Source organism: Anomalospiza imberbis, chromosome Z (genome assembly GCF_031753505.1).
Source record: "Anomalospiza imberbis isolate Cuckoo-Finch-1a 21T00152 chromosome Z, ASM3175350v1, whole genome shotgun sequence".
Lineage (NCBI taxonomy): Eukaryota > Metazoa > Chordata > Aves > Passeriformes > Viduidae > Anomalospiza > Anomalospiza imberbis.
Window position 1 is genome coordinate 63,556,911 of NC_089721.1, and position 27,341 is coordinate 63,584,251.

General features: G+C 38.2%; 1 protein-coding gene across 2 annotated transcripts in view; it reads left to right on the forward strand.

The window, feature by feature from the left end:
* CDC42SE2 (CDC42 small effector 2) overlaps positions 1 to 27,341 on the forward strand; it is a 90,236-nt gene that overhangs the window by 43,120 nt on the left and 19,775 nt on the right. For both annotated transcript variants that reach the window (XM_068176413.1, XM_068176414.1), the window contains exon 4: positions 9,592 to 9,915. In XM_068176413.1, the coding sequence (XP_068032514.1) occupies positions 9,862 to 9,915 (54 nt within the window). In that variant the 5' untranslated portion in view covers positions 9,592 to 9,861. The remainder of the gene's footprint in view (positions 1 to 9,591; positions 9,916 to 27,341) is intronic.

The window sequence follows — 27,341 nt, forward strand, 5'->3', positions numbered from 1 at the left end:
ATATCTCTGCACCATTTTCTGTCTGAAGATGGACTGCATATAAAATAAACCAAGTGTTCAATATACTGTTCTCAAGTGTCTAGTCAGGAAAAACTGATACCACTTCAGACCAGTCAAAGCCTAATTTAGACTTGTGTATGTGTGGTTCTTGTGTGAGTGCTCTTCAAATGAGCAAACAGTAGCAGTGGTAGACGTTGAAGCCAAGAGATGTCACCTGCATTAAGCTGCATAGTGGTCATTTAAGTGAGTTCTGAAAGTACAGTACACTGAGCAGTAACAAGAGAATGTACTGCTTCTCGGGAATTGGTACACTTGAAAAAAATGGACTGCATGAACTCACAGGCCTCTGCCTACAACTTCTGTGAGTACCCACTCCAGAAGTCCTGCATTGCACTTCTAGAGTGACCCAAAGTATCTTTGAAAATGTGATTTGTGTTAACTTTTAAGTTTCTTTAAGCCTTCTCCCATGTGCTTACCTGTGCACGCATATACAGAGTTCAAGTCATCTAAACAAGCTAATAATAGAGAAATTATAAAAGGGCTAGAGAACAATTATTAATGACTGGTAAGGTCTTAAATGATATCAGGTTAAAAATACCCAGTTACGTTGCGCTTTGAACAAAAACGTATTTCAGTTTTGTTTTTTGCAAGCTGTGGAACTGAAAGTTAAAGCAAAGACATCCTGCTGATACATTCTTGCCATTTGAAGCATGCGTTGTCACATGCCGAGAAGGACTTGAACAGAGATAATTCATGTTTTTTCAGATGGCTCCATGTGAATCCTGGGTAGCTTAATGGGGTAGCAGTGAAACTGACTTATCTGGTCCCACAAAATGTGAGACTGCTTTTGCTTACTGCACTTGGTCTCATAATGGTTTTGCACTCAAGTGGGAGGTGAAGAAGTGATGTCCAGGTATTAGATAAATTATTTTTAAGTAGAATTTCCTTGTTAAGATTTAGGCTTTGACATTCTTCTCTCATCTCAGACCCAAAGGGAGGTTGACAAAGCTTGGGGAGAAGGATGTACTGCTGATAGTGAACAAAAACAAAGCACAGTTTATGTGCCACAAGGACTTTTGGCACAGCTCCTATGATAAGGAAGAAACTAATAAAGTAAACACAGCAACTGTGCTGAGACCAGCTCCAATTGGGTAAAAAGTAATTCTGGCAGAGGGAGACGGGGACCACTGACTCACAGCCCATGAACTAAAGAAACTTACTGACTCAGGAGAAAATCTGAGCATGTGAACTACTTAGCATGAGAATAATTTAACCAGTAAAAGGTGTAATACTAATTAAAGATACCTGTGTAACTTGTAGCCAATGACCTGTGCTTTCTTTGTTTGCTGAAGTGTATAAATGATGTAAAGTTTTGGTGACTGGGGAGTCAGCCTTTAGTGGCCAAAGCTCATGCTTTGCACAAACTAGAATAAAAAGATAGGGATACCTTGTCTCAGTGTGTAAATTGGCACTGCACACCAGGGACAACAGAAGAAGCAGCAATAATGTACTGGAGGGCGTTAAAAGGTCTTTAGGAACAATGTTGCACTTGTGTTGCACTGCTGTTTTACAGTGGCTGGTTTAAAGCTGAAATAGTGGTGTGCCATAGTGATATATTTTTTGATATGACACACTTACTGTACTATTAAGAGTTTGCCTCTGTGAACTCTTGCACTTTTAATGGCCTTTCTTCTCCTGTTCACACTAACTCCTTTCCTCTGTCCCAAACTTCCCTTGGATATTGCTTTGATGTGTTAGTTTCCCGTGGAAAAAAGAACATTTTAAATGCTGTGAGTAATGCTTTTTATCTATTGTCACACTAAGAACAGGTGAGGGTCCCTTCAGTATCTGGTATGGTCTGCCATGTAGTATGTTGTGAGCATAGACTGTTCCATTCTCTCTAATGCTGCACTATTTTTAAAATGATGGTCTCCCTAGATGCCAATGTTGAGGATTCCCCATCATTACTCTAGAACATGGCAATAATAATAATAACTGGCCATTCTTCAGGAATGTTTGTTTGGGGGTTTCATTCTTTCCATTCTTTACAGAAATGGTATGTTTGCTTTGAACCGTTACTTTACCCTGTTCACTTTTTTCCTCCCTTGTATTACCTGTTATAAGTAACAAGGAGGCTAGCTGAGAAAAGCATCGTTTTTCCTTCTATAGGACTTGCCACTTAAGAAGAAAATGTTATTGACCACTTAAAATCTTGTCTAACAGCATTTTTTTAAAATGCAAATAGGAAGTCAGTATGAAATCAGATTTTCTAAACCATAGGAGTGAATTCTCAAAGGCTTCTTACTTGTTGTTAGCTGTCTGTTTTTGGAGGTAGGGCAAAATATGCCTAGACTATGTCTTAGGTAGGACAGAACTTATTTATTAAGTCTGTGGTTTGCCTTCCTGTTATTTAGTAAAAAAAAAAAAGGATTATTAGTTTCCTATTAGTCTTTCTGCATTTTCATAGTGCAGAACTACTAGTGCTGTGGTTTCAAGAGAAGTAGGTTGCTGTGGGCATGTAACTGTGGGGAATAGTATGAGCTATGAATTGGCTGTTTCAGAAAGATGCACTGAACCTATATATATCAAATGTAGTTATTAATTGACGACAGGAGGAAGCTTTGAAAAGAACTGAACATGAAGAATTTTAATATGACTAGGTTGTACTGTCTCATTTGTTGGTCCTGTGCCCAAAATAGTAAGGACCTTTCAAGGGCTGGATCCCTCAACTGAAATAAATAAATATAAGTGAAGGGCTAAAGAGTAAAACTCAAGCACTTGCAGATGGAAGTGGAAAAAAAAAAAGAAGTAAAAATGTTTAAAGCCTTTCTGCTTTAAGGTCACAGCTGGCACTTGCAAATGTCTTTAATGTCACACTTCATGAGCTGTTCTTTTTTTGACAGAACTGTGTGCTCTCCTGCTATCCCATTCTTTACAGCTCCCTCTCAGGCTCTCAGGAACCTGATAACCCAAGTATTTCTCCTTAGACACTTCCTGTGTTTTCCTTTCTGTATCTTTTGCTGCTTTCCCATGTATTATTCCAGATGGGTGGGTACATTTATGGCAGGGGAGCCTGTGATGGCTTCCTACAAACTGAAAGCACAAAATCTGGAGGTGTTCAGTGAAAGATGTGATTGTTCCTAAAGCTAGACTCTGATCTATTAGCTACAACAACAGTTAAAAAATCACCCTGTCTGTCTCCTTTAAGTAAGCTGTAAATAGTACCTTCATACTATTCCCCTGTTTTCAGGAGTCTTTCAAACCTTTAACTCAGAAGCAAATTGCTCTTATAATAGTAATTGTTTATGGCTATTAGTTTGTGTTGAGCATGATTTGAAGTACAACCTATTTCTAAGTTGCTTAAGGAAATATACTAATGAAAACCATTTCAGTATTAATAGGGGGAAAAAATAAGAACTGACACTAAATGACCGATAATCCCAAAGCAAAGCCCTACAGTCTTACCACTTCAGTAATAATGTGAAAAATTGTCACAAAGACATGAATAAAATAACCTTTTTACAGAGACAGGACATACATTCAGGTTTTAAAAATGTACAAGAAAGTCTAACTCAGACTTTGAAGAAGATTGTTAAATGAAACTAAACCCTAAGGGACTTGGGAGGCACTAAGGCAGAATCAATATGAGAAGATTATGAGGAAATGACAAAAGGATTTCAGCCTTATTCAGGCTATGTTGATGGTCAATGTTGTCTTTAGTGTAGCAAGAGTTATTTGCAGCTCAAGTTTCTCAAGGTTTGAAAGTGCAGAACATAATTGCTGCATAAAAATCAGTGTCAAAGTGCCCAGAAGTGTCTGTTCCTGTAGTAGGGAATGGAGGAAGAGTGCTTCTCTAAGTTCAGTGCCCTGATGAGATAAAGTTTTTGATACAAAATTAATGAATGGAGGCAACTTTCTCTGTAGGTTGTCTTTGTTTAAAACCTCTTGCTTCTTGTAGATTGTTTTATTTCAGAAAATTAGGCTGGCAAATTAATAAACACCTCTCAATTCCTTTGAGAGCTGGAGAGTCTCCTCTGGTGGCTACAGCTGTTAAGTGTATGTAAATGTGCATGAGCACAGCCTCTCTCTTGGTTTGGACACGCCTTAGTCCTCTCCTCCCCTCATTTCTAGTTGCCACATGATTTTATTTAATCATCATCAAGAGGAAATAGTGTGGCTGCAATAGAAATTTAAAGTGCAAAATGCGAAAGAAGTCTTAAAAATACACTCAGAGATGATAATTTTCTACTTTCAGCTTGCAGGATTGAAAGAAATTATAGTTTTTCAAAGCCTTTAAGGCAAAAAAAAAATCAAAATACCCATATATTTCATAGGATAAATGTCCTGGTAAGACTAACTGGAAGGTTTCTTTCTTATGAAGTACTTGAGACTAAAGTACTACTAGTGGGCTTGGTGGTGACTTCGTGCCTACATGTGCTTATTATGGCACATCATGTTGTGTCATGACGTACCATGGCATGGCATGATTTTTGTTCATGATTTGCCTTTTTTTGTTCCCTGTTTTCCCCATTCTTCTTAAATAGTACTTTGAGCTTTGGAGCTAGCCTAGTTAAATTCAGATTTTTTTTCTGTAATTTTTTTTTTCTCTTCCTGTGGTTTTATTTGTTTCAAGTGATTGTCAAAGAGCGTTGTTTCCTTATTTCCTGTGTAAAGCCACAGTGAACGGTATACAGTCAAAGGATATAGAAAATTCACCCTTAAAAGGATGCATTTTTAAGAAGACCAGGCTGTTCTCAAGCTGTATATTTAATAAGTAGTTTTATTTTGACTCTCCACCACATAGTGCATACTTCTGTTTGCATCAGTTAAGGTAAATGCTGTCTAACCTGTTGTGTATCAATAAATGTGAAAAGCTCAGAGGGAAAATTGGTGTCTTAGTTTACCTTTCTGTAGGAATCCCCTGGTCGCCTCTGAGCACGGTGGGGGGGTATCCTACATGGACAAAGATAAAAGATGGGAGGTGCTCTTCTCCTCGGGACTAAATCCTGTTTATTATTAGGAATCACCTCGAATCCAGGCGACGCCTCAAGGGGGTAACAGAGGCCGAGGCGTCTGGAAGAAAAAAAGAGACTGAATGTCTCATCCAGGGTTTTTTTAGCCCAGGGAAAAGGGGTGGGGCAGAACTGGGAGCCACATCCAATGGGACACAGGTGAGGAGAAGGGGAGGGGGGAGCAGGTCCAGAAGAACCCATCACACCTGAGGCTTCAGGAGGGAAAAGGGAAAGGTGTGTGGAATAGACCAATGTGACATTGTGCAATATAAAAACTACTCAGTGCAAATTCCCAATCACCCAGTGCAAAACAGCAACTAAATAACCATTTAGTGCATCACAGCACCTTTCCTCCTTCCCTGCTCTGTATATTTCTCACTGAAAAGCTAATACTGCTTTAATAAGAAAAATGGGTGATAACGTAGTAAAATGTGCTTTGCCCACTAATCACTAATCATAAAAGCACTAATCAGTGCTTTTCCTTACTGTCTTTGTGACTGGTATTTAAAAATAAGCTGTAGTTTTGGTTTTTGCCTTAGACCAGCCACTGTGGAATAAACCTTAGAGTGAAGAAAATTACCTTATTGGTGTTTCACTTTAAACGTTTAATAATGCATTATTTTTAAAATCTTGATTTCTTTATATTTAGAATTTCTATAAATGTTATGAAATTGATATCATAACTAAGGTATAAAAGCCTTAAGATGCGACAAAGTTGTTCAGCATGATAATCCTGTGTGTTTTTGTAATGTGACTCATCCACTCTGAAATAAGTTGCATTCAGAGTTCAGAAAGTTTACATGGGAAAAGCAAATTGGTCTTTCACCACTCATTGCTCTGATAAATTTCTGGTTCAGACTGAGTGATTGTCTTGTCTTTTAATGTGAGCTCTATGGTATTTTGCCACTCTTGAGCACCATAAACTGAGCAAAGAGCAAAACCAAAGGGTGGCAGAGCTGTTACCGTGAAGTGTGTTCTTCAGCCTCTGTTGTGCTCTTCACATAGCAGGTCTGCAGAGACAAATGCAGCAATACTGCAAACAATGCTGTGTTAGGGTGGTGAGACACTGGCACCGGTTGCCCAGAGAAGTTGTGAATGCCTCATCCCTGACAGTGTTCAAGGCCAGGTTGGATGGGGCCCTGAGAAACCTGGGGTGGTGGAAGGTGTTCCTGTGGAAGGGAGGCTGGAACAAGATGATCTGTAAAGTCCATTTCAACCCAGACTGTTCTATGGTTCTGTGACTCAAATCTTAATTGTATGAAAAAGGAGGGAAATACTGCTTGTATTTTGAGACCTCATAAATTGCAGCTAGGCTTGGAATGCAATTCAAGTTTTGAAGGAACAATTTCCCATGAGATTGCTAGTGTGCTAATACTACGTAATTACCTGACTAGAAGCTGTAGGCCACTATGATATTTTTTTATTTCTTTCTTTATAACCAGTAATTTGGAAAAGAACAGTAGAATTTTCCTGCTTCAACTTGTTCTTTAAACAAACAACTGACGGTGTAAGAGAAGTTTTAGTGTGCTGTCATTAACATTACAGCACCAATGCACCTTTTTGCTTTCAGCTTAATTGCTTTTTCTTTCCATGTTGGTGCAACAGATTTATACCTGATATTTATATTAACTTCATTCCTGTAAAAATCATTTGTTTAGCAGACTGGGAAGTCATATGAAATTCCAGAGCTCTAAAAAAATACTGCTAAGCATTTGTTTGCCTTTTAAGAGGTACAGTTGCAGTTAATGTCAGTTTTCTCCAGAAATACTGATATGTCAGCTGTGTGTTTTAATTAAAAGTCAAGAGATTGAAAAAGTGTTAGTGATTGCAGATCTACCAAACTAAAGGCAAATGTAGCACTTTATAGGCTATAGAACTAAAAATGCCTTTTTAAGAATAAACATGTAATCAGAGATTATTCTTTACAATCTTTAGCTTGGGTTTGTCATTCAAAAGCTTTAGATCCAAGGCAAGGAGTCAGTTTTGACTGTCCTGGAGGTCACAAGTCCTGCATGCAGAGAGCAGCTGTGTAGAGCAAGACTTCTGTGCCCCTGGGTATTCTGTGACCAGGAAGAGCTTTCCAGGCTCACAGGTGCCCACACAAGCTCTTCAGGTTTGCTCCCAGGGCCTCAGCTCTGCACAGTGCTAGAGGATGCAGTGAGCTGGAGGAGTGTGCCAGCTGTCAGTGAACAAACACAGAGACAGATCAACAAAAGGAATCTCCTGGCCCTTCAGAGTATGTCTTCTGTACTTGGGTGTAACAGGAGGATCAAAGTTAACCCTCTGTGAGAACAAGAATTTGGTATGTCAGTTCTGGACTTAGTCAGAAAGTGATTGTAAGGAAGCAACAAGTATCATATTTTTAGGAGTCACAAATCAGAATACTGGGGTACTTGAAGAGCAAGAAAAGCTCACTGTGCAATACCCATTCCTTGCTCTAGCAGCTTAGGATATATCAAACTTCAAAATGCTAACTTTGAGTGTTTGATTTCTCAGTTCCTCATAATCTGAACAGCTAGGCATTGCTGTGTTTCACATCAACTTCACACCTATCTTAGAAGTAAATCTACCAGCTCTTAAGGAAACATAAGCTGTACAGACATGGGATTAGAATTGTCAAATGTTACGTGCTTAATAGGAGTTAACTGTGTTTTACTTCTGATTTTGTAACATACTGAATCAAATTTAGAAAAGAATTGTATAGCGTGCAAATTCTGAGCCTGTAGAGAACAGCAGAGTATTTTTCTGTCGAGGTGTTCTGTGTTACTCTTGCTATTTAAAGTTAATGAAATTTTCAGTCACCAGAATAATTTAGAAAATGGGTGTCAAGCCACCTAAGTGTGGAGTGAGAGCTTCTGTAGAGACTTCTATTTTCATTCTTGGGTTTCACACTACTGGTTGTTGAAACCCGAGTTTTATTGCAATTTCTTGATTCATTCATAGGATTTAGATGGTGATCTTTAATGGAGGAAAACCATCTTTGAAGTAGTGAAAATATGTCATATTAGCACTGTTCCAAGACCTTTTTTTTAAGTGCCTGACAAGCAAAAAGTTGTATAGAAGTATTTTTGTCAGAGCGGGGTTTAGGTTTCCTTGTTTAGGTTTCCTTCTTGCCCTCAAGGTATCCTGTTTAATAAAGTTGTTTGATTTTATATGGTGTTAGCAATAGGATAACCTAGCAAAGCATATTTCCTCCACACCCCTTCCTGTTCTGATCTTTAAACAAGGAATGTCAGAAACAGGCAGGTAAACCTAATTTTGACAGTATCAGTTGATTTTTTCAAAGCTAGAAGACGGGAGTACTTTAGATGGGGTTTTGCTATTTAGATGTTTTTACTGCAGCAGGCATTTTCTTCTCAAAGAGCTTCAGATAGTGTATTAAAAGCCAAGACGTGTGAGAGCTTCCCAAAAGCTTTGGAGATGGAAAAGGTTCTGCTGTATTCTTTTTGTGCGTGTTGTAGACAGAAGTTGTGGAAAGTACATGGCTAGTCATGGCCACATAGTGCAGTGACTTGGCACACATGTAGTAAATGAGGGAGATCTTTGCTCATGTGCTTGGCACATAGAGAATTAATGAAGGTGGAAGCAAAGTGGAGATGCTCTGCCACAGAACGTGTGTACTGATACATGCATGGAGCCTCCAAACAACTTCATACTGTGAGGAATTGCATAGAAATAGAAATTGCATAGTTGTGCAAACATCTGTGTGAGTGAAGATGCAGTTGTATAAAGAATTATTAAGGAGTACGCCTGTAATAACTTCTGAATATTCATTATCTCGCTTTCTTTTCAAGTAAAGTTTATGATGTGTGGCAAGATAAGTGAAGTCTCACGGGAATTTTTATTGCACTCCTACTGAAACAGAATGGAGGTTTACCAACAAACATAATTTGAGCAAAGGAATGGTTGGAATCTGGAGCCTCATTTGTTCCACTTGAGGAGTTATAGAAGTTTAAGGAAACTATTTCAAGGTCTACAACTAATACCCTATTTTGAAGTCAACTGTAAATGAAGCATAGGATAGAAGAGGGTGGAAGGAAACAAAATACATTGTGTTGACCATGTCCAGCCATTTTGCAAATATTCTATAAACAGAAATGTATTTGTTTCTTCAACATTTAGGAGAGCATACCTTTGATTGACAATTGTGTAACAGGGTTGAGGTTAAATACCATTTAAATCTCACACTGTGAGTGTATGATGAGAAGTATGTATGCATCGAGAAGTATAATGGGTTAACAGACACAATTCTCTAAGAAGATAAAGGGGTGTGTGGGCAATTATCACTTTCTGAAATGACATTTGAAAGTTAGAAACAAACTGAGATGACTGCCAATAGATTGGATACCAGTTCTTGATATCACTTTGTCTACCCAAAGCTGGAATGTAAGTCTCATATGGATTTATAGTATAGACTCATTTTCGGGAGTCACTGTAGAAAAAAGTGCATGCCTTGTTTGCTAATGTCTTTCAATCTGTGATTCAGGATATTACCAAGAAATTAGTGGTGTGGGTGGCTGGCTTGGAGCATGAGATTCTTTGTATTCTCTCTTTTTCATTAATGTACTTCTGTTTTCAGGTTCACATAACGCTAGGGACCAAAGAAGCATACCTAATATTTCTCTGGTGCTGTGATCAACCTTCTGGAAGAAGATTCTACAATAACTTTTTGCCTTCAAGTTCTTTGTTCTGGGATTGCCTTGTCTTTGGAGAAGAGCTCATCAGAAAAGAAGATTCTCACATTGGAGCCATTAAAATTAAATCTGTTCAAAGAACTTATTACCTGCAGACAGACGTACAAAGGTTGAGTCCTGCTTTTCATCCGTGTTCCCACTTCAGGCTGTAAACAATGAGTGAGTTTTGGTTGTGTTTCAACTGCTGCATTGCAGAACAGCCTCAGCCTGTAAGTATGAATATTGGCACTACCTTGTTTTTATCTAATTAACTAAATTGTTCAAGTTTTTTGGTTTTCTCATGTTGCTCTTTTTTTTTTTTTTTTTTTTTTTTAATTAGGGATGTTTGGCCTGGTGAGAATTGAGCAGTTAACTGATAACCTGCCTTGATGGGGATCAAAAAAAGTCTATTCTAAACTGCTGTTGCTTTCCTGTCCTTGAGATCAAATCTATCCAAAGTCTTTGGAAAGAGCCTATATTTGTTGAAATTGAAAAGGAGGGGAAGGGAAAAGGGTGATGAATATGTAAACTGTCTTTCTAGAGTAAATCCCTTTTTAGTGGAGATGTGTAAATGTCCTCACTTCTGTATGACTTAAGGCCTGCCTTTGGGTGTGGCTAGACAATGATGGTAGAAGAAAATGATTACATTAAAAAGTCCGAAGTGAAATCCAGTCCTCCACCACCTTAATTTATAAAAGGATTTCATCTTTAACTATTAGGTTAGTTTTTAGATTAAATCTTTGAAGAGTGAAGGGATGCATTAATATTATAAATACTTTCTTAAAAATATAATTTAATGGCTGTTGTTTGAAAAAGTACATAGCAAACATTTTCTTTTAGATAAAAGAAAATTTTGAAGCATATGTTAGGAAGACAGAAAATACAGAAATATTATTTGGTTTCATATATTTTTAAGTACCTTTAGAGTATGTTTCTGAGTCCAGTGCTGTTGGAAGAAATTCTGCCTGTATGAAGGTGGAATTAACCAGGAATGTGGTTAGGACTGTGAGAAAGATCATTGTATGATGTGACATCCAGATCAAGCTAAGAGCACTATCATTTCTGATAGAAATATATCTGTGTATTCGATATAGAAGTGACAGTGGTCATGCAATAGTTTTACAAATATGTTAAAAAAAAAATCCCAGCTACTACTGGTAGTATTACAGTAAGCAAGAGAAACCCAGAGTGAATAAAGAAACCTCACAATAATATGCTCAGCTGCTAATACTTGGCTTTAGGGAAACTAAAGGATTGGAAAAAAGCACCTCACATTAGGTATTGTCGTTGCACAAAGCCTGAAAGCCAGACTGATGGCGTGCAAATATTAAAGTATGACTATTAACATTTTGAACTAATGACTGCAACTTTATTTCAGTCTCAGGCAGAGTTGTGGGAGATGAACTCTGAGATATCAGCATGGGAAGCTGTGATCCTCCTCTCTTGCTTGAATACCAAGCAATCCTTTAAAATGCTAGCTGTACCTATATAGAGCCAAAGTTATTTGTCTTTGTTTTTGAACATATATTTGATCAAGATGTGACAGTTCAAACTATTTCAGATAGCAAAATGGCATATTCTGTTAGTTTTTGAGAATCCCGAGGCTCAGTCTTTACAACATCTTGACTCCAGTTCTGTGATCTGTTTAAGTTACTGCCCAAGAAATCCACGTATGTTAATACAGTGGTCTTTGAGTAATGACTCATGAAGCAGGTGGAGATTGTACGTGGAAAGTGTAGGAAAGGGAAGCAACCCACTATGTTTCTGCTGATACTGTGGCGTACATTGGCTTGATAATTAAAAGCATCCTTGTGTTTAAGATAGTTAATAGCATTTTGTTGAGCACTAACCTAGTTTCTAAAATTCTTCAGGATATGTCTCAAAAAAAGAGATGTGTGCCCTTCTTGGCATGCTTGATGAAAGGCACTTAGTTGTCCTTTCCCTGCATTTACTCATCTCATTTTGCTGTGTTGTATTGTACAGCACTTGTTCTGCCATGCTCCGTTGCACTAAGTGGAGTGTTTAATCAGACACTTAAACCTCTGAGTAAGTACAGGAATGTTTTCCATTTCTGACAAATAGCAAAGCATGTACTGTAACTCTGAGGCAAATGAGTCTGATAAATGAGACAAGTGATAAGCAAGCAGTTTTCCCTGTCTCTGCAGATGTTGTGTGCTTGCACGTCCGAGAGACTTGCTGAAAAACATGCTAGTTTTTAGTCTCAAAATACTGTTACATATTTCCCCATTGTATCTAAACTGAGTGAAACATGCAGCCTTGGATAAAAGTTACGTGTCTGTCCTCTGCTGTGCATCCAACTTGTCTGTTGAGTTCAGTTTCTAAGGAGAAATGCCTATTCTGCCCAGTCTCATTCCTTTCATGTGCCCTCTTTCATTTTAACTCCTGCATCTCAACCACTCTCATGGCCTGCCTAAGTGTCCCAGCCATTTCATGTTCAGCCATTACATGTTGAGTGGCCTTCTTCTGTGGAAGGACTAATATAGCCTTGTACCAGCACCAACATCCACCAGCCTCTCAAAATAGTCCTTGCAAGCAGGAAGTTAATTTGCTAATTGTTCTGATCAATGTTTAAAATATTCCTTCTATTTTTAAACTTATATTTATTATGGTATATCATGAGTCAGAAGTGACCCAAAACAATCATGGAGTCCAACTCCTGGCCCTGTGCAGGACAGCCCCAAAATTCACTCTGTGTGCTCAGGAGCATTGTCCAAGTGCTTCTTGAGCTCTGTTAGGCTGGTGCTGGTGTGACCACTTCCCTGGGGAGCCTGTTCCAGTGCCCAACCACCCTCTGGTGAAGAATCTTTTCCTATATCCAGCCCACACTTTCCCTGACACTTCTTCATGTGTTCCCTCGGGTCCTGTCACTGTTCAGCAGAGAAAGGAAGATCAACACCGCAGGAAAATCTTGTCCACATGATCAGTTGCCTGTCCATCCTGTTCCAAGGCCTCATGCCTGTTGTCTAAGGCCCCTTGGGAAGGTGAGGCAGCCTGGGAGGAAACTTGCCTGTCACTGCAAGCAGCAGTAACATGCTTCCATTCTCCCCTGTGTCTCCTAGGTCCCCTCCTTCTGCCAGGGGACATGTTCTGAAATTATTTTTTTCTAAATATCTTTGGCAGATGCTGATATCTGAGGCACCTTTAATGTCATGGATAGTGACATAAATGTTAACCCTCCTTGCTAGAGGGGGAAATTAAAAAAAAAAATCCTAATAGTTGCAGGTTTCTATGGTATTTTTAGCATCCATTGAACTAAGGAGTTTCCTTCTGTCTTGAAATCCAGGATGTCCTTGCTTTCTGCTGGCAAGATTCTAGCATACTACATTTGAAATGGTCAGATACAGCATCTGTATTCTTTTCAGCCATAGTGCACTTAACACGAGAACTGTACGTGCATGAGTCCTTTCAGTCATTTTTATGGAAGGATAATAAGAACATGTTGCTTTGTGAATTTCACTGCCATTATGTCTCTAATAGCAGAGATGTCTCCCCAGAGCAGAACATTAACAATGTTGCAGTTATATCTAGTGTTCGTTGTGAGTCCTTAAATCAAAGACAGTGCTCAAGTATTACTATCATTTTTTAGTGAAATGTATCTTGGCACTGCTTTTAGTCTTTTGTCAGTGCTAACTGGATGCACCATGCTACGGTGAAATGAAACACCTGTCTTGGAAAGCAGTGTTCTACTCTCTCTTTTAAATATTACTTTGGTTGCTAAATATTTCGCTTGGTATATCCAAAACGGCAGTACTCACCATCATGGAAGGCATATGTTGGAAGCTGGGTCTCTAAGCTTCTCTGTAATAGAGTGATAAAATGAAGAAAGCGGGTATTCAAAGCAACAAAACTAATTAGGGATGCAGCTGAAGAAAGCATGTTCCTTGTGGTGGCTTCTTAATAGCCTGAGGTTCTTACCACAGTAGAATCCAAACAAAAGCCAAGGGAGAGTGTTCTTGTATCACCCTCTAAGGTCTCTAAGGTTTTGGGGTTTTTTGGGGGTTTTTTTTGGTGTTTTTTTTTTTTTTTTTTTTTTTTTTTTGATTCATAATATATATTACCACAATGGAGACTTTAGACAACTAGTTGCTTTCATAATCTGTTTTCATGATACCAAGGAGGAGATACTAATCTATTAATAACTATGACCGTATTTTCTTGGTGGTTTAAGTAGCCTGAATTCAGTTTCTTATCTGACCTTTGTTTTGGGAAAAGTAGCACTTTCTGTGATAGTACGTTTTCTTACACCTCCCACTAATATCCTTTATAGGTTCTGTAAACTGATTTTGTTTCCTAGTCCAAGATCAGTCATTTTTCACATGCTTCCTCTGTGCTATCATCTCATCCACTGCTATGTTTCACTAAACTCTGCCAAATTCCCACTACCAGATGCATTGCTTGGTAACAGAAGCTTAAAAATCTTGCACGTTTTTAGAGGAAGTGTCCATGCTTTCTTTCATAGCTAAGCTTGTTGCCTACACCAGGAATCTATTATTTTCCTATACTGCTTTCTTCCTGGTCTGTCCATTTTTAACTTGCAAAGTTAATTTTTGGTCTGAGAAGCCTTTGGTTATGATCTGGTGCACTCCCACCTGACTTGGGCCAAAGCTCAGTACAGCTGAGCTTTTCAATTTGCTTTGACCTTGCAGTAAAATTATTGCTCTGCTACAAAAGAATAAACTATGCTCTCTTACTTCTGGTTCCAGGCTTCCTTCCCTAGTTAATTTGTTGAAGTTTTGTTGCTTGTCTCTTGTTTAGATGATTTCAATTTTGTGTTTTGTCAAGGGGTTATTAGAGTTTTGTTGCCTGCTATACCATAAATGTTTAAAGTGGTTTGGAAAGTGAAGTTTGTTTAGTGTCTCTTTTGATGTATGAAAGAAGATTGACAGGTAGGTATTTAGAGTGGGGAGGCCAGTCTTAAAAGAGAGGCAGGAAAAAACCCTGCACATACTGCTGTGTAACTGAATGCTGGATGCTTCAGAAGACATAAATTATCTTAACTCTCGTTACTTAAGGAAATTATCTATGGATGGATATTGTCAGCCCTAGCTTCCTTTCTGGAGAAGGAGCCATAGATAAAACTGAGGATACATCTAACACAGCAATTTATGCAACTCTTAAAAAGGAGAATTAAACATCATTCATTAAACGTTCATAAAGCACCTTTATGTGCTTTATAACTGCAGAATAAATCACCCCCCCAGCAGGCACACATACCACCTTGCTACTTGAAGTACTGGTTCGGGCTCTGTGTTCAGTACAACTGCTCCGTGCAAGTGCAGCTTCCAGTTCAAAATACCTAAAAGTCAGGATCTCTTTTTCACTAAATTCAGTCATTCTACCACATTCAGTAATCCTAGGAAAGACTCGTGTAAAAGATGACAACCTTAGAGAGCCCTCAGATTTCAGAGTAAACCTACTGAATTACATTTTGAGCTGCCAGTTTAGAGGTTTGGAATTCTTTCTTCTTCCTATTTAGTGCTGTTGTTAGAAGTAGCTTGAGGGAAGACCTTATCACAGGGGGAGAATCAAAAAAGCAGCAAAATACTTGGCTTTTATTTATAAAACCTGAACTGCTTGTGTGACTTTCACCTGATAGAGCTGCTCTAGATTTTTCTTTTACCTTTAAATTAGCCACCACACATCTTAAAATATTTTTGGAGATGTTCAAGTATTAAACTGTTTACAAAGAAAACAGAGGAAGTGTTTTGTGATTATGTATAAATACCTGAATGAAAATTAACTGAATATTTTATGTTCTTTTATTATGGCTGTGAAATTTTTAGCCCTTCTTTAGCTGCATTGATCCTATTTATTTAATATGATACTAGTTGATGACATGTAAAATAACTCTTTGAAGGAGTTTGGAAACAAGAATTATGCCAGCTTTCTGTTGATGATAATGTGTCTTGCCATTATCAACATAATTGAAAAAGGACATAATAGGCTTTTAATATCTGCAGGTTCCACGGAGCTCAGGCTTTCCACTTAAACAAGGGCAGGAAGTAGATTGTGCTATTTGTTGATCTGGACACGAGTGCCAGAGCCCTTGAATTTCTTGTTTCTTATTTCTCTTAAAACTCCAAATTTTTCAGTGAGAAGACCTTTTCAAGAGCAAAACCCTGGTATGAGTCGCTGACAAAAGGAGCTTCCACAAGCTCCACTAGTTGATGCTTCCTAGTAAAAGTTGATAGTTTTGCAAACACCCTTGGAGACTGTGCTGAAGCATTTCCAATGCAATTTTTTGGTAATTTTTCTAATGGAACTTGAAGCTATAAAGCCCTGGTGGTTTTGATGTGCCTTAGTTCTAATGTTTGTCAGTTCAGCTTTTTTATCCCATTCTGCCTTTCACGTCAGAGCAGGGGAGATGGAGAAGCATGAAGATTTAGGGGCATTTCTACTTGCCAACAGCTAGAGGCAGGGGTAATCTGGACATAGCCTGAGAAATGTGCACTGTCACCGACAATATTTGGAAGTAGTGAATAGAGAAGTCAGTCGTTGCCCTGAAGCTACATGTTCAGCCTTTTGTCTTTGACTGCTTTTGATATGGAAGGGAGTATTGAGATTAGGAGCTTCCTCTGCTGATATCTTACTGTATTTTTATTGTAACTTTTCTGGAATGGATCTCAGATGTTGGTAGTAATTCTTAAGACCGATATGCAACTCAAAAAAAAAAAGTATTTTTAAATTGCTCTTTTAAAGATCTTTGCCTGCACTTGCATTTTTAATTCCCAACATTAGCATTTCACAATGCTGAAAGTTTTCCTTTTTCAGACTGTTCCTCAAACCTCTGGTTCGGCAGCTCCTGTCATGACACTTACTTACACAGGAGATATGCATGATTCCAAAGTTCCCATTTACTTACAGTAATGCTATTCTTCACTGTTCTCAAAGATCCTGAATTTATAAGGTATCCATTAAGTCAGAGACTTTAATAGGTAATCACTTGTAATTATTTTCTTGCCTTTGTCTTAAGAGTGGCTTAGCTGATCACTCTAAAATACTGACTGCTGTAATTCTGGGTGAATATCCTGCCACAGGAGACAGAGTGGGAAGAATAGAAGAGTGGAGGCAGGACAGAAAAGCTGAAGCTGTCAACTGCACTGGGATGCAGATTCAGGGAAGTAATGACTCTCTGAACCCATTGGGTATTTTTTGTTTGTCACATAATTTTAGAGAGTTTTTTTTAGTTACTTGGGTGTATCCTCGAGAGAGCTGTAGTTAACTGTAGCCAGGGAAAGATACCATCTCTCTTTGTGTTTACTCTCTCAAATGAATGTGTAACACTGAGTGATTTTTTAATATGTCATGCTCTGAAAGTGACTTGACATTAAAAGGGATGAGACTCACAAGAAAATGTTTAAATAGTTTAGACTACATTATCTCTTTAATTGCAATTGAAAATTTAGCTCGTTCAGGCTTAGAAAATAGTCTGGGTTTATAATATGTTGTCTTCAGCATGGACAGGGTCTTAATTTCTTTTCTCTGGCTTGTGTTATAACTTTTTCAGGGTGAACATAACCACCCTTGATGTTCTGCTTGATAGTGTATCGTAAAGGACTACTAGTTCACAGTTAATAAGTTTTGGTACTGGGATGCTCTCAAATCAGACTGTTTTAATTTTGCCGTATCTTTGGCACATTTTGATTTATGTGTTTCTCATCTGCTCAGGATGGTTTCAAGTTGGTATGTGGCTGCTGTATCTCCAGAGAATGAGAAATTTAATTGAGCTCAAATTGTGATTTGTCTTTTTAAGTTTGCCCGGACCAGCCTTTCTTTGCTGACACAGGATGGCATGTCATGCTTTACTGTTCAGCCACCTGGAGTTTTCCATCTCTGGACCAGACATACAGAGCTCATCTCATCACAGTGCACAGGAGGAAATAGCTGTTGCTTGTTGCTTATCAGCGTCTGCATTCCCTCTGGTTTACATCCACCTCTCTGAGTGGGATATGGTGTAACACAAAGCTTTGTACTTCAAGTTTATTAAAAGAACTTGTGACCTTTGAAAGTATTGTACTTACTTAAAAAGGAAAAACATTTCCCATGGGCAGTGTGTCATGACTTCTGAGTGTAGGTAAATGCTCTGGAAATTCAGCATTCCTTTTATTCTGGCCTCAGACAGTTCCAAGTAGGTTCAAGTCTCACCTTTGCCGAAACCCTCCAGTTCTGTCGCTGGTGCCAAGTTCTGTTTTCTTGCAGTTCAGGCTTGACTCATTTGAAGGTTCAACATTGCAATTCTTGTTTTACAGCTGGAAAATGTCAGGAAAATTACTTGGAGAGCTGCATGGTGGTCCATCTGTGGCTTTAGAACCTGTGACCTTAAATTAGGAAAGAACAGAAAAATTGGGACATACAGGATGACATAGTGGAAAATTAATCTAATTTGAATAAAATGGAAGAAAATACTTCCAAACAGGATTTATGAATAGATGTTATTTGGAGATTACACCAGAATTATAGAACTTTAGAAGTGGAACTGATGTTCTTGGGAGGCTGACCTGGAAAAGAGATTAGACAGAGCTAAAGGAATAAAGTCAGTATTTATTGAAAGGCCTTAATGGATATACCTTGGGCAGCACAAGAGCCCAGCCAGGGCTACAGCCAAAATGGACCCAAAATAGTCACAAAATAGACAACCAGTCACAAGGTCTCACACTTTTATAAGTTTTGGTCCATTTGCATGTTGGAGTTAATTGTCCAATTACACCTGCAGGTTATGAAGTCCCATCCTTCTTCTTTTCTTTCTTCAGTCCACTCTTATGCTTTTTGGGACTGAAACTTGTAACAGTTGTCCTTGGTCTCAAACTGGAAAAGGTTTGTTTTGTCTACGTACTCTGTTAACATGTAGCTCAGAGCTACACACCTAGGCAGCACAGAATATTAAAACCATGAAAGCTAAAACTTAAGGCATATTTTGCCCCTTTCGTGGGGGGAAATCAATTTAAGAAAAACAGTTGCATAAAATGTAGTTATTAGTCTTCTCAGTATGTATATTTGCATAAAACTTATCTTTTGGGGTACTTTTTTTTTAATTTTGTGAACTGAAAAGCTGATGCTTTCAGGGATTAAATTGCCTAAAAAAAGCACATATGCCTATGTTCATCTGGGAATTGGAGCTCTGTATCAGTGGAGTGTATTACTTATGGAAGAAAATTACTCTTATGATGTATATGCTAAATGTAGGTGGCTTACATGCTAAAATCCATTTAAAGTATCTTTCTTGAAAGATGAGAGTGAAAGCTATATAGGACATGTCCTATTTAACTCTGTTTGAAATAAATATTACTTTAAATACAGCTTGTTGTACTGCATTTACTAAAGCCCCGTTTAATTTCTAGGTTCTCAGATGGCGGTCAAATAATGGATTACTTTTAAAATGGGAGAATAAATCCTGCCAGGCACAATTCCAAAGAAATGTGCTAGGATATGTAAATGCGCATGCACATACGTGCACATGCACGTATGCAGCGTACTGGATTGCTTGCATTTGTGGCAGCAGCTTGTCATTACTGAAGTTGGGAAGAGTGGAAAAATGCCAATGCAAGAATAGGCATGCTGATCCATAGAGTAGCAGGCAAAAGAGCTTACAGGCCTTTTACTCTCCGTGGAGGAATATCAAGCAAGTGAATGTCTTCTCTTTTTAACATTGGAACTAAACTTTGAAAATGAAATTACTTCGGAGTTCATAATGCAAAGAAAGGAAAATTTAGGGGGGAAAGGAAGAAAGCTTCAATGTGTGTAGTTCAGGGAATAAAGAAACAAGATTTGTGTGTGAGCTACTTAATTACTGCTTTTTAAAACTATATAAAAACGTTTAAAATATGTGGTCATGATGAAAGCATGGATTAAACTGATGGAAAACTAGAAATGTTGCAGTTGAGGCGTCTTTACATGGTCCTGCCCCTAAAGACACAAAATATGTGCCATGCTTCTCACATCACTGAGATTCAGCTGCTCTTTTAAATTCAGGAATAAAATGCCAACCTTTCTATTATTAAAGGAGATTAATGTTCCTCCACAGAGAAGACAATTAAAAGGAAGTTCACACCTTTTCATACATAGACACCTAGATTAAAACCTGACAAAAAATTGACTGACGCATGAAGATAGATGTGTGTTAGCTGATTTAGTGGTTAAAGAGCTGAACGCTGTGGGGATTTCTGCAGGCGGTAAACTTCAGGTTCTTCTACAAAGCAAAGACATTTTTTCTGATTTGTGAAAGTGTTTGTTGTATCATGTGTTGGATTTTGCTGTTTAGTTGATTTTTTTTTTTTTTTTTGGTCAGTGTTGGTTGGTTGGGGTTTTTTCTTGTTTTCTTGGTTTTTGGGGGAGTTTTGGCTGGGGTTTTGTTGGTGGTAGCGGTGGGTTTTTTTTGTTTGTTTTTTCTGTTGTTGGGATTTTCTTGTTGTTGCTTAGTTGGTGAGGGTTTTTTTTGTTTGATTTGGGTTCTTTTTTGTGTGTTTTGGGATAATCTGCTTCAGCAAAACCTGATTCCCAGAGTATTTCCCCTGGTGCTTCCCTGGGATCCTGCTGACTGCCAAGATACTCTTGGATGCTTATTAGTAGTTTCTGCGGGGCATGTGTATAAGCATCATGGTTTTCTTTGAAGGCAGCTCATCTTGGGTGCTAAGGCAAAAATTTATTCTAGCTAGATTTTAAAATGGATGAGGCTAATTCTGGATTACATGGGTTTGGTTCAGGTTTTGTTTGTTTGTTTTGTTGTTTTGGTTTTTTGTTTTTTTTTTTTTAATTTACTAGATGTTCATTTTAAACATGTTTTTTGTACCTAATGAGATTATAAACCGGGAAGGGTTTCTGAAGGGCCCAATATTCACCTGACATAAGTGCTGCAAAACAAATGCTGTAACACCTTACAAATGTGAGGGTGTCTTGATCATCCCCTGAGTCAGTGAAATTTTTCTCCTTGTATACTAGTAGCATGTTTCATATCACCAAGATCATGTTTTGCAGTATCTTTGTCTGTTTCTCAGTGCCTGTAAACTAGACACCTGTGTAAATAATGTTCACTTTGTTTAGTAAGAGAAAACAGAAGAGCTTACACCAGCCTGATCTATCTTTATGATAGGAGAAGTGACCAGGTACCCTACTATACCTTACATTACACAACCATTTACGTAATGTAGTGTTCTAGAATTAGTCAGCTCACATTATTCCCCAGTGAAAAGGAAAGAAAAATGATAAAGGGAGTGAGATTTTATTTGGTATTGGTGTAACTTTTGTCTTAATGACCAACAAAATTTTCCCTTTGAGGGGTGTTCTGACACAGCTCAGACTGTCAAACCTGTTTTACCTTAGAGTTGTTTTTGATCACTGAAATGTACATCAAGTGATTGACTCTGACAAGGAATCACTTTTGAACTTGAAGTTGCCAGCTCTACAAGCTCCCACTGTGTTCAGAGAGTCAAGCTGAATCTTTTTCCCACACTGGTACAGTAAGCTTACTGTGAACAATCCCCCGGCATCAGCTCCCTGGAATTTTGTAAATAATTTGGTCATGCCCAAGAAGGGCATGAATTCAGCTTAGGTTCTTAGCAATGTTGGCTCTGCATGCATTGCAGGGTTGAGTATTATTGACAAAGTATTTTTTATGACCAAACATAGCAGACACTTATTTTTATAATGCCTAAGACAAGAAATACGGTAGGATATGTGGACTGTGCTTTGACTATTACCCCACATAAATAGCCACAAGCAATTTAATGTGGTTTCATTTCTTAAAGGAAAATTAACTGTAACTATACAGTTTTTGAACACAGAAGAGTGGTCTGAAAGTAAGCCTTGCTGGGAAACAATTGGGAAGGGCAGAAAGGTTTGAATTTCTCAATATTTTTATGTAGTAGTCCCTGAGAGGGTGTGTTGAGTGTCATGATGATGCTGAATCCTGATTTTTTTTTTTTTTTTTTTTTTAGTTTTGCAGCTGGAAAGTAAACGTCTTTTTGGTGGTTTTAGTGAAGAATGTTTTCCTTTGAGTTTTGACAAATACTGGATTCATAAATTGTACTCAAAATGTATTTGCATTTTCAGTGTGTGCTAAAATGAACTTCAAAGCTTAAGAAATTACATTTTAAATTGTCTGTAATGATGTTATAGAGAAAAGCAGAGTCACTTCTTGTCCTGAATTATTTTGATGTAGTATACATGCTCCATAGTCTAAAACTAACACAACTGAGAAGCATATGTCAATGTCTATACATGACAGCAGTTGTAGGTGGCTACTCTAATGCCTCTGTTCGAGGACATTGACACACATCCAGGGAAACCTGGTGAGAGAGTGAATCAAGGTTTAGGCATAGAAACCATGCAGGAAATCTGGGAAGAAAATTAAATTCTTGCAAATTCTGTGCCTTGATCATGGAAGTGTGCTTCTGGGTGGCATAGCCTGATGACAGTGTGGCACAGGGAACTCTTAAAATAATAGAAAATGGTTGAGTTTTGACAGTTGTCATGCTGCCAAGCCAGTGGTTCGAAGCTTTTTTTTTTTTTTTAATTGGCATAGGTACCATAGTCCACTGAAAACCTGGGTGTTGGTAAAGGGTACCTGTCCTGTTTCAGGTTATGAAACACAGAGTGGTGGTGGTGGTAATATTTTATCTTGGTTGTTGGCATTTTTCTTTAACTTAGGAACAATATCTATCTTCCTACCAAAAATTACTATTCAATTCTGTATTCGTAGTTCTAGTTGTTAGGAAGATGGAGTTATGTTCTGTCTTTTTAGATATCACATGGTTCCATTTGCTGAAGAGTAAAATGAAAAATACTTACTATAAATATTGTATAGTTGTTATTATTATGCAGCCTGTTTAAAATTCCAAGCCAGCAGCTCTTCAGAAGACCTGATTTTACTCTGTATTTTCATTGTTCTTTTTACTCTTCATTCTGACTTTGATTGCCAGTCACTGCAAATCTATAGCCAAAAGCTGATGTTGAGTGGATCTTGATTTTGGTAGACACTGACTACACTTGTGGGACTGGGAAGCAGTGTCCCTGCAGTTGCCAATAATGCATGAACATGGAGGAATCTTAAATATCTCCATGCTTAGTGTTGCAATGCCAAAGCTTCCTGTTCAGCTGTCAAAGAACCATGCTTTCCTGTCATAAGAAGCTCCAATATTTGGTTTTACTCTGGTAAGATCACCAGATTTTACACGCTGAGAAAACCACACTGTAAATCGCCTGGATTTCTACAGTGAATGCAACTTGAGAATTGCCAGTATTAGGCCGAAAGAATTGTACGTAATGCTATCAAAAATTTTGCAAGTAGGAGACATAGACAGTAATAGAAAATCTGCTTTTGCAGGAATAGATTTATCATGGATAACTTGGTGCAGAAAACCTGCAAGATAAGGAAGGATAGGCTGCCATATAAATGGTTTAGTAAGTAGGAAGGTTCTCCTGAATAGTAAGAACAGCCAACACTACCTCTAGAAATGATGATGTGATGTTGTTGATACTACTTGTGATTGTAGTGGTAAATTATGAGTAATGGATGTACCTGACTTAAAAAAAATTCTGCAGTGCAGCTGGTGGAATAGTAAGAAGCTCTTTCTGCTACTGCTCCTGAATACATCTCTTCAACAACACTGAATTTAGAGGAGTAGAATGGGATTAGTAAGTTGGAAATACAGGGTTCTTCCTTACATGATGAAATTGAAATAGTAGTGATTGTTTACACTCAAGACCTGTGGAATTGTCATGCCTCAGCAAGACTACACAAAAGGGTCTGAACATGTTTGGAACTGGTCTTTTCTTTTTATGGGACACTGGACAAAGCAGTAGAGATTCCTTTATTTTGCCAAGGAAAGCAGGACACTTCTTGAAAGGGCTTCTTTTTTATGTTCCTTGTTGTAATAAAATATGTAGGCTTACTGTGCTTGACTTGTTTTCCTACACAATGTCCTTTTGTCTTTATTGTCTGTCTTTTGAACTCACAGATTTTCAGTGGCACACCGTGTTGCTCCTCCTTTGCTGCCATGCTTCTATTGGAACTTGGTAGTTAGCTCCCAAACAACTTCCCTTTTGTCATTTGGGGGTATTTGCCACACATTGGGCATAGGTGTTTGTGTTAGTTACTATTCTGAATATATCAAAAGCTGAGCAGAAAGCTAATCTAAGTGTAAGCACAGCTGTTGATTTGAACATTTCTTAAGACTTAGTGGTAGACTACTCTTCCAGAGATGCTTCTAGCCATACTGTGTGTGGGCTTGATGTGTAAGCATCTCTAAAATACCTACTGGGCCATCCCTTGCTAAATTGTCTTGGCTGCTTGTTGTATTGTATTGTAATAATTTTGTGTATAGTGTCACCATTTCTACGTCCACTAGTGAGATCACCTTTCAAATATATGACTATTTCCCATTGTATGGGAAGAACATGGGAGGCTTTTCCTGCTTCCCTTGTGTAGGTTCTAGCTCCTTTTTGCTTTGATGCCTCAAGGACAAGCAAAGACCGACTGTCATATTATGTATTTTGGGATGCATTTTTTACAAAATTATTTGCCTAAAATGGGCTGGATGAACAGACTGACGCTCAAATTTGGGACCTTTGCAGAAGTCCTCACAAGAGCAAGAAATGGGATTGCCACTGAAGGAAATCTGTGATTCCATGCTTAGGGGAGAAGTTCTTCTCCCCTACTACAGATGAGGGTATCCAAGGCCATGTGATAGCACTCATGCTGAGGATGTAACGGGATCGGTATGCCTTTAGAGTAGGAGGGGAGGGACAACCTCGAGACAATGCTGAGGTCACTCAGGTGCCAAATAACTTAGCAAGGAAATGCCAATGGGAGTATCTCCAGAAAGGTCAGCTGTTAGGAATGTGTCTCAGACTGAGACACACAAAGCTGTAATGGGATTACTTCCTTTAAAAAGGGATTTATACCAAAAAAAAAGTATCTACATTTAGAGCAAGCTCATTTTGATAAAACTTCACTGAGAAGTAATTAGTACAGTATGTCATTAGAATACCAGGAAAATATTCAGGTATTTTTTGCATATGTACATATATATATATATATATATATACACACATATATATACCAACAAGAAGCTGCTACTATCCAGGAAAACTAATGCCAAGTTTCTAAGATGATACTCACAGAGGTGTTTAAAAACTCATGAAATCACTATCTGTGTTTGTTGATTCCTGAGGATATTGCTATTAAATATTGTGGCTTTGTCTTTGCCTACAGCAAAAGTACTAGATCTTCTACTCATTAATCCTACTGCTAAAAAATAAATAGTGCCATAACACATGAAAATCCATTGTTTCCCAGTAAGGGAATTACAGTGAGTTGCATAAAGAGATTTTCTGAAAATACCACTGATTTATTGCCATAGTTAAAGGTGAATCACAGTGTGCAGGCTTGTGAGAACATATGGCAGTGCCTTTAGGGGTATTACCTTCAGTGCAGTGGATGCTTTAGCTGGTCCAGAGAAAGTGTTAGGCTTACTAAGGGATTGGTTTTGTAATGGTGAGCATGAGGATCCTGTCTGACAGTGGCTATTATCTGTTTGGAGGTAATATTTCAGTTTATTTTTTGTTCTTTTGGTTTTCTGCAGTGGAATTTGGCATGTGCATATCATTGTGTTGTAGAAGATTATGCAGAGTGTACAAAGGAGTAGAGAAGACTTGCATGTAATGTACCTTATGCAACGTGTGCTTCCATCGAGATGCAAATGTGTTCAGACACTTGCACACACAGAACATAACAAACCTCTTTAAATTAGTCAGCTAACTCTAGAAATCTTATTACAGCATGGAAGATAATTTCTTAACAAAACATTTTCAATGCTCAGTGTTCTTAAGCACACCCAAGGCTTTTGTTTGTGTTGTATCTGGGGGGTAAGGAGACATTAATTTGACTGAGCAGGAGGGGCTCCATGTTGTAATCCTGGCTACATCCTCTAGAGGACTACAGTTCTCATCATGCCAGATGACCTTCCAGGTATTTCCTGTGTTCTTGTTGGGAAAGGTCAGTAATCAAATGGAAAGAAAGCTCAACATGACACAGTTTATGGCATGCTCTTATCAAGACCTTGGGATTTGATTTTTATAAGACACTATTAGAAGTTTCTGGAAATTTTGTACTTTGTTGAGTCCTTAATCATATGTTTAACCTCTGTTTTATGTTGCTATCATTTTGGGTTACAGGGGAGAATATACAGGAAGGTCAGTTGCAGCCTGCTCTTCATCACCATCTGAAGCTAGAAGCTTGTAAAGTAGTCTAGATGACAAGACACCTCTGGATGCCATCTGGTGCAATGCAGCTGCTCAAAGCAAAACCAGCTAGACTTGACTTTTGCAGGATCAGGACCAGTTGTGTTCTGGGGATCTCAAAGGATGGACATGCAAATTCACTGCTTTTTTGGTCCAGTGTTTGACCACCTACATAACTGTTCATTGTATTTATATGTTTAATTGGTGTTTTCTACGTTGTAACTTTGGGCTGTGGCTTCTCAAACTGCCACTGTGCACCTTCAAAGCTGTCTGTCTTCTGTTCCCTCCTATATAGGTAATGGAAGACCAGTAAGACCACAAGGAGATATCTCTTTTCCTACAGATGAACAAATCCAGTATTTCAGTCTCTCTTCCAATGTCTTGTACAGCAGAGTTTTTGTCCCTTATCCATGTTGTAGATACGGATTGACTGAAGTTTCAGTGATTAACTTTATTTTCATCTGTGCGGGTTGATAATGAGCACTTGATCCAAGCAACAGCTAAACTATTGGAAGTTACTCAGCTGTAAGGGTAGAGTTAATATGTTAAGTTCTGGTTTTTGCTGAGAAACTAAAGCTGGTATCACAGACAAGGGTGCCTACAAGGGCTGGAGAGGGACTTTTTGCAAGGGCAGCTAGTGGTAGGACAAGGGGGAATGGCTTTTAAATGAAAGAAGGTAGAATTAGATCGGATATCGGGAAGAAATTACTTACTGTGAGGATGGTGAGGCGCTGGAACAAGATGCACAGGGAAGTTATTGCTGCCACATCCCTGGCAGGGACTTGAAGCAGTGTGTTCTGGTGGATGGTGTCGGGAGGGGGGGCTGTAACTTGGGGGCAGAGGATGGTCTTTAAGGTCTCTTCCAATCCAGATTGTTCTCTGAATCTATGATTTGTTGCTTTCATCATGCTCTACTGTCCTTTAATTGATTACCTGTTAATCTTCAGTCAGACTTGACAGTCTAAAGACACTAAAGCAGTGTAGTTACTGTAGTAGAAAATCAGTGTGATTCTTTTAGATTACTGGGGTTTTTTAATACCTTTTTAAAAAATTATGTTTATGACACATTAAACCACCCAAAGTAATAAAAATAAAACTATTAGATGAATAAGTAAATTTGCGGACAGAATGACAGCCAAGTTGAAAGTTGCAAATGTTAAAATTTGCATCTTAAAATTTTACTAATGTTCATTTTGAAAAGATAATGCTTTCTAGCTAATGCTTAGGAATAGATTTGGATTTACTGTGTAACTTAAAGGTGGTTTAAGCATCTGCAATGGAACAAGTTCCCTTTGATGTGTGAGCTCAACACATTTCTTAAAAGACCTATTGTCTTTCAGAGTCATTTGACCTCATCTGGCAATTTTTTCCTGTTTATTTAGAAAACATAGGCTACAAT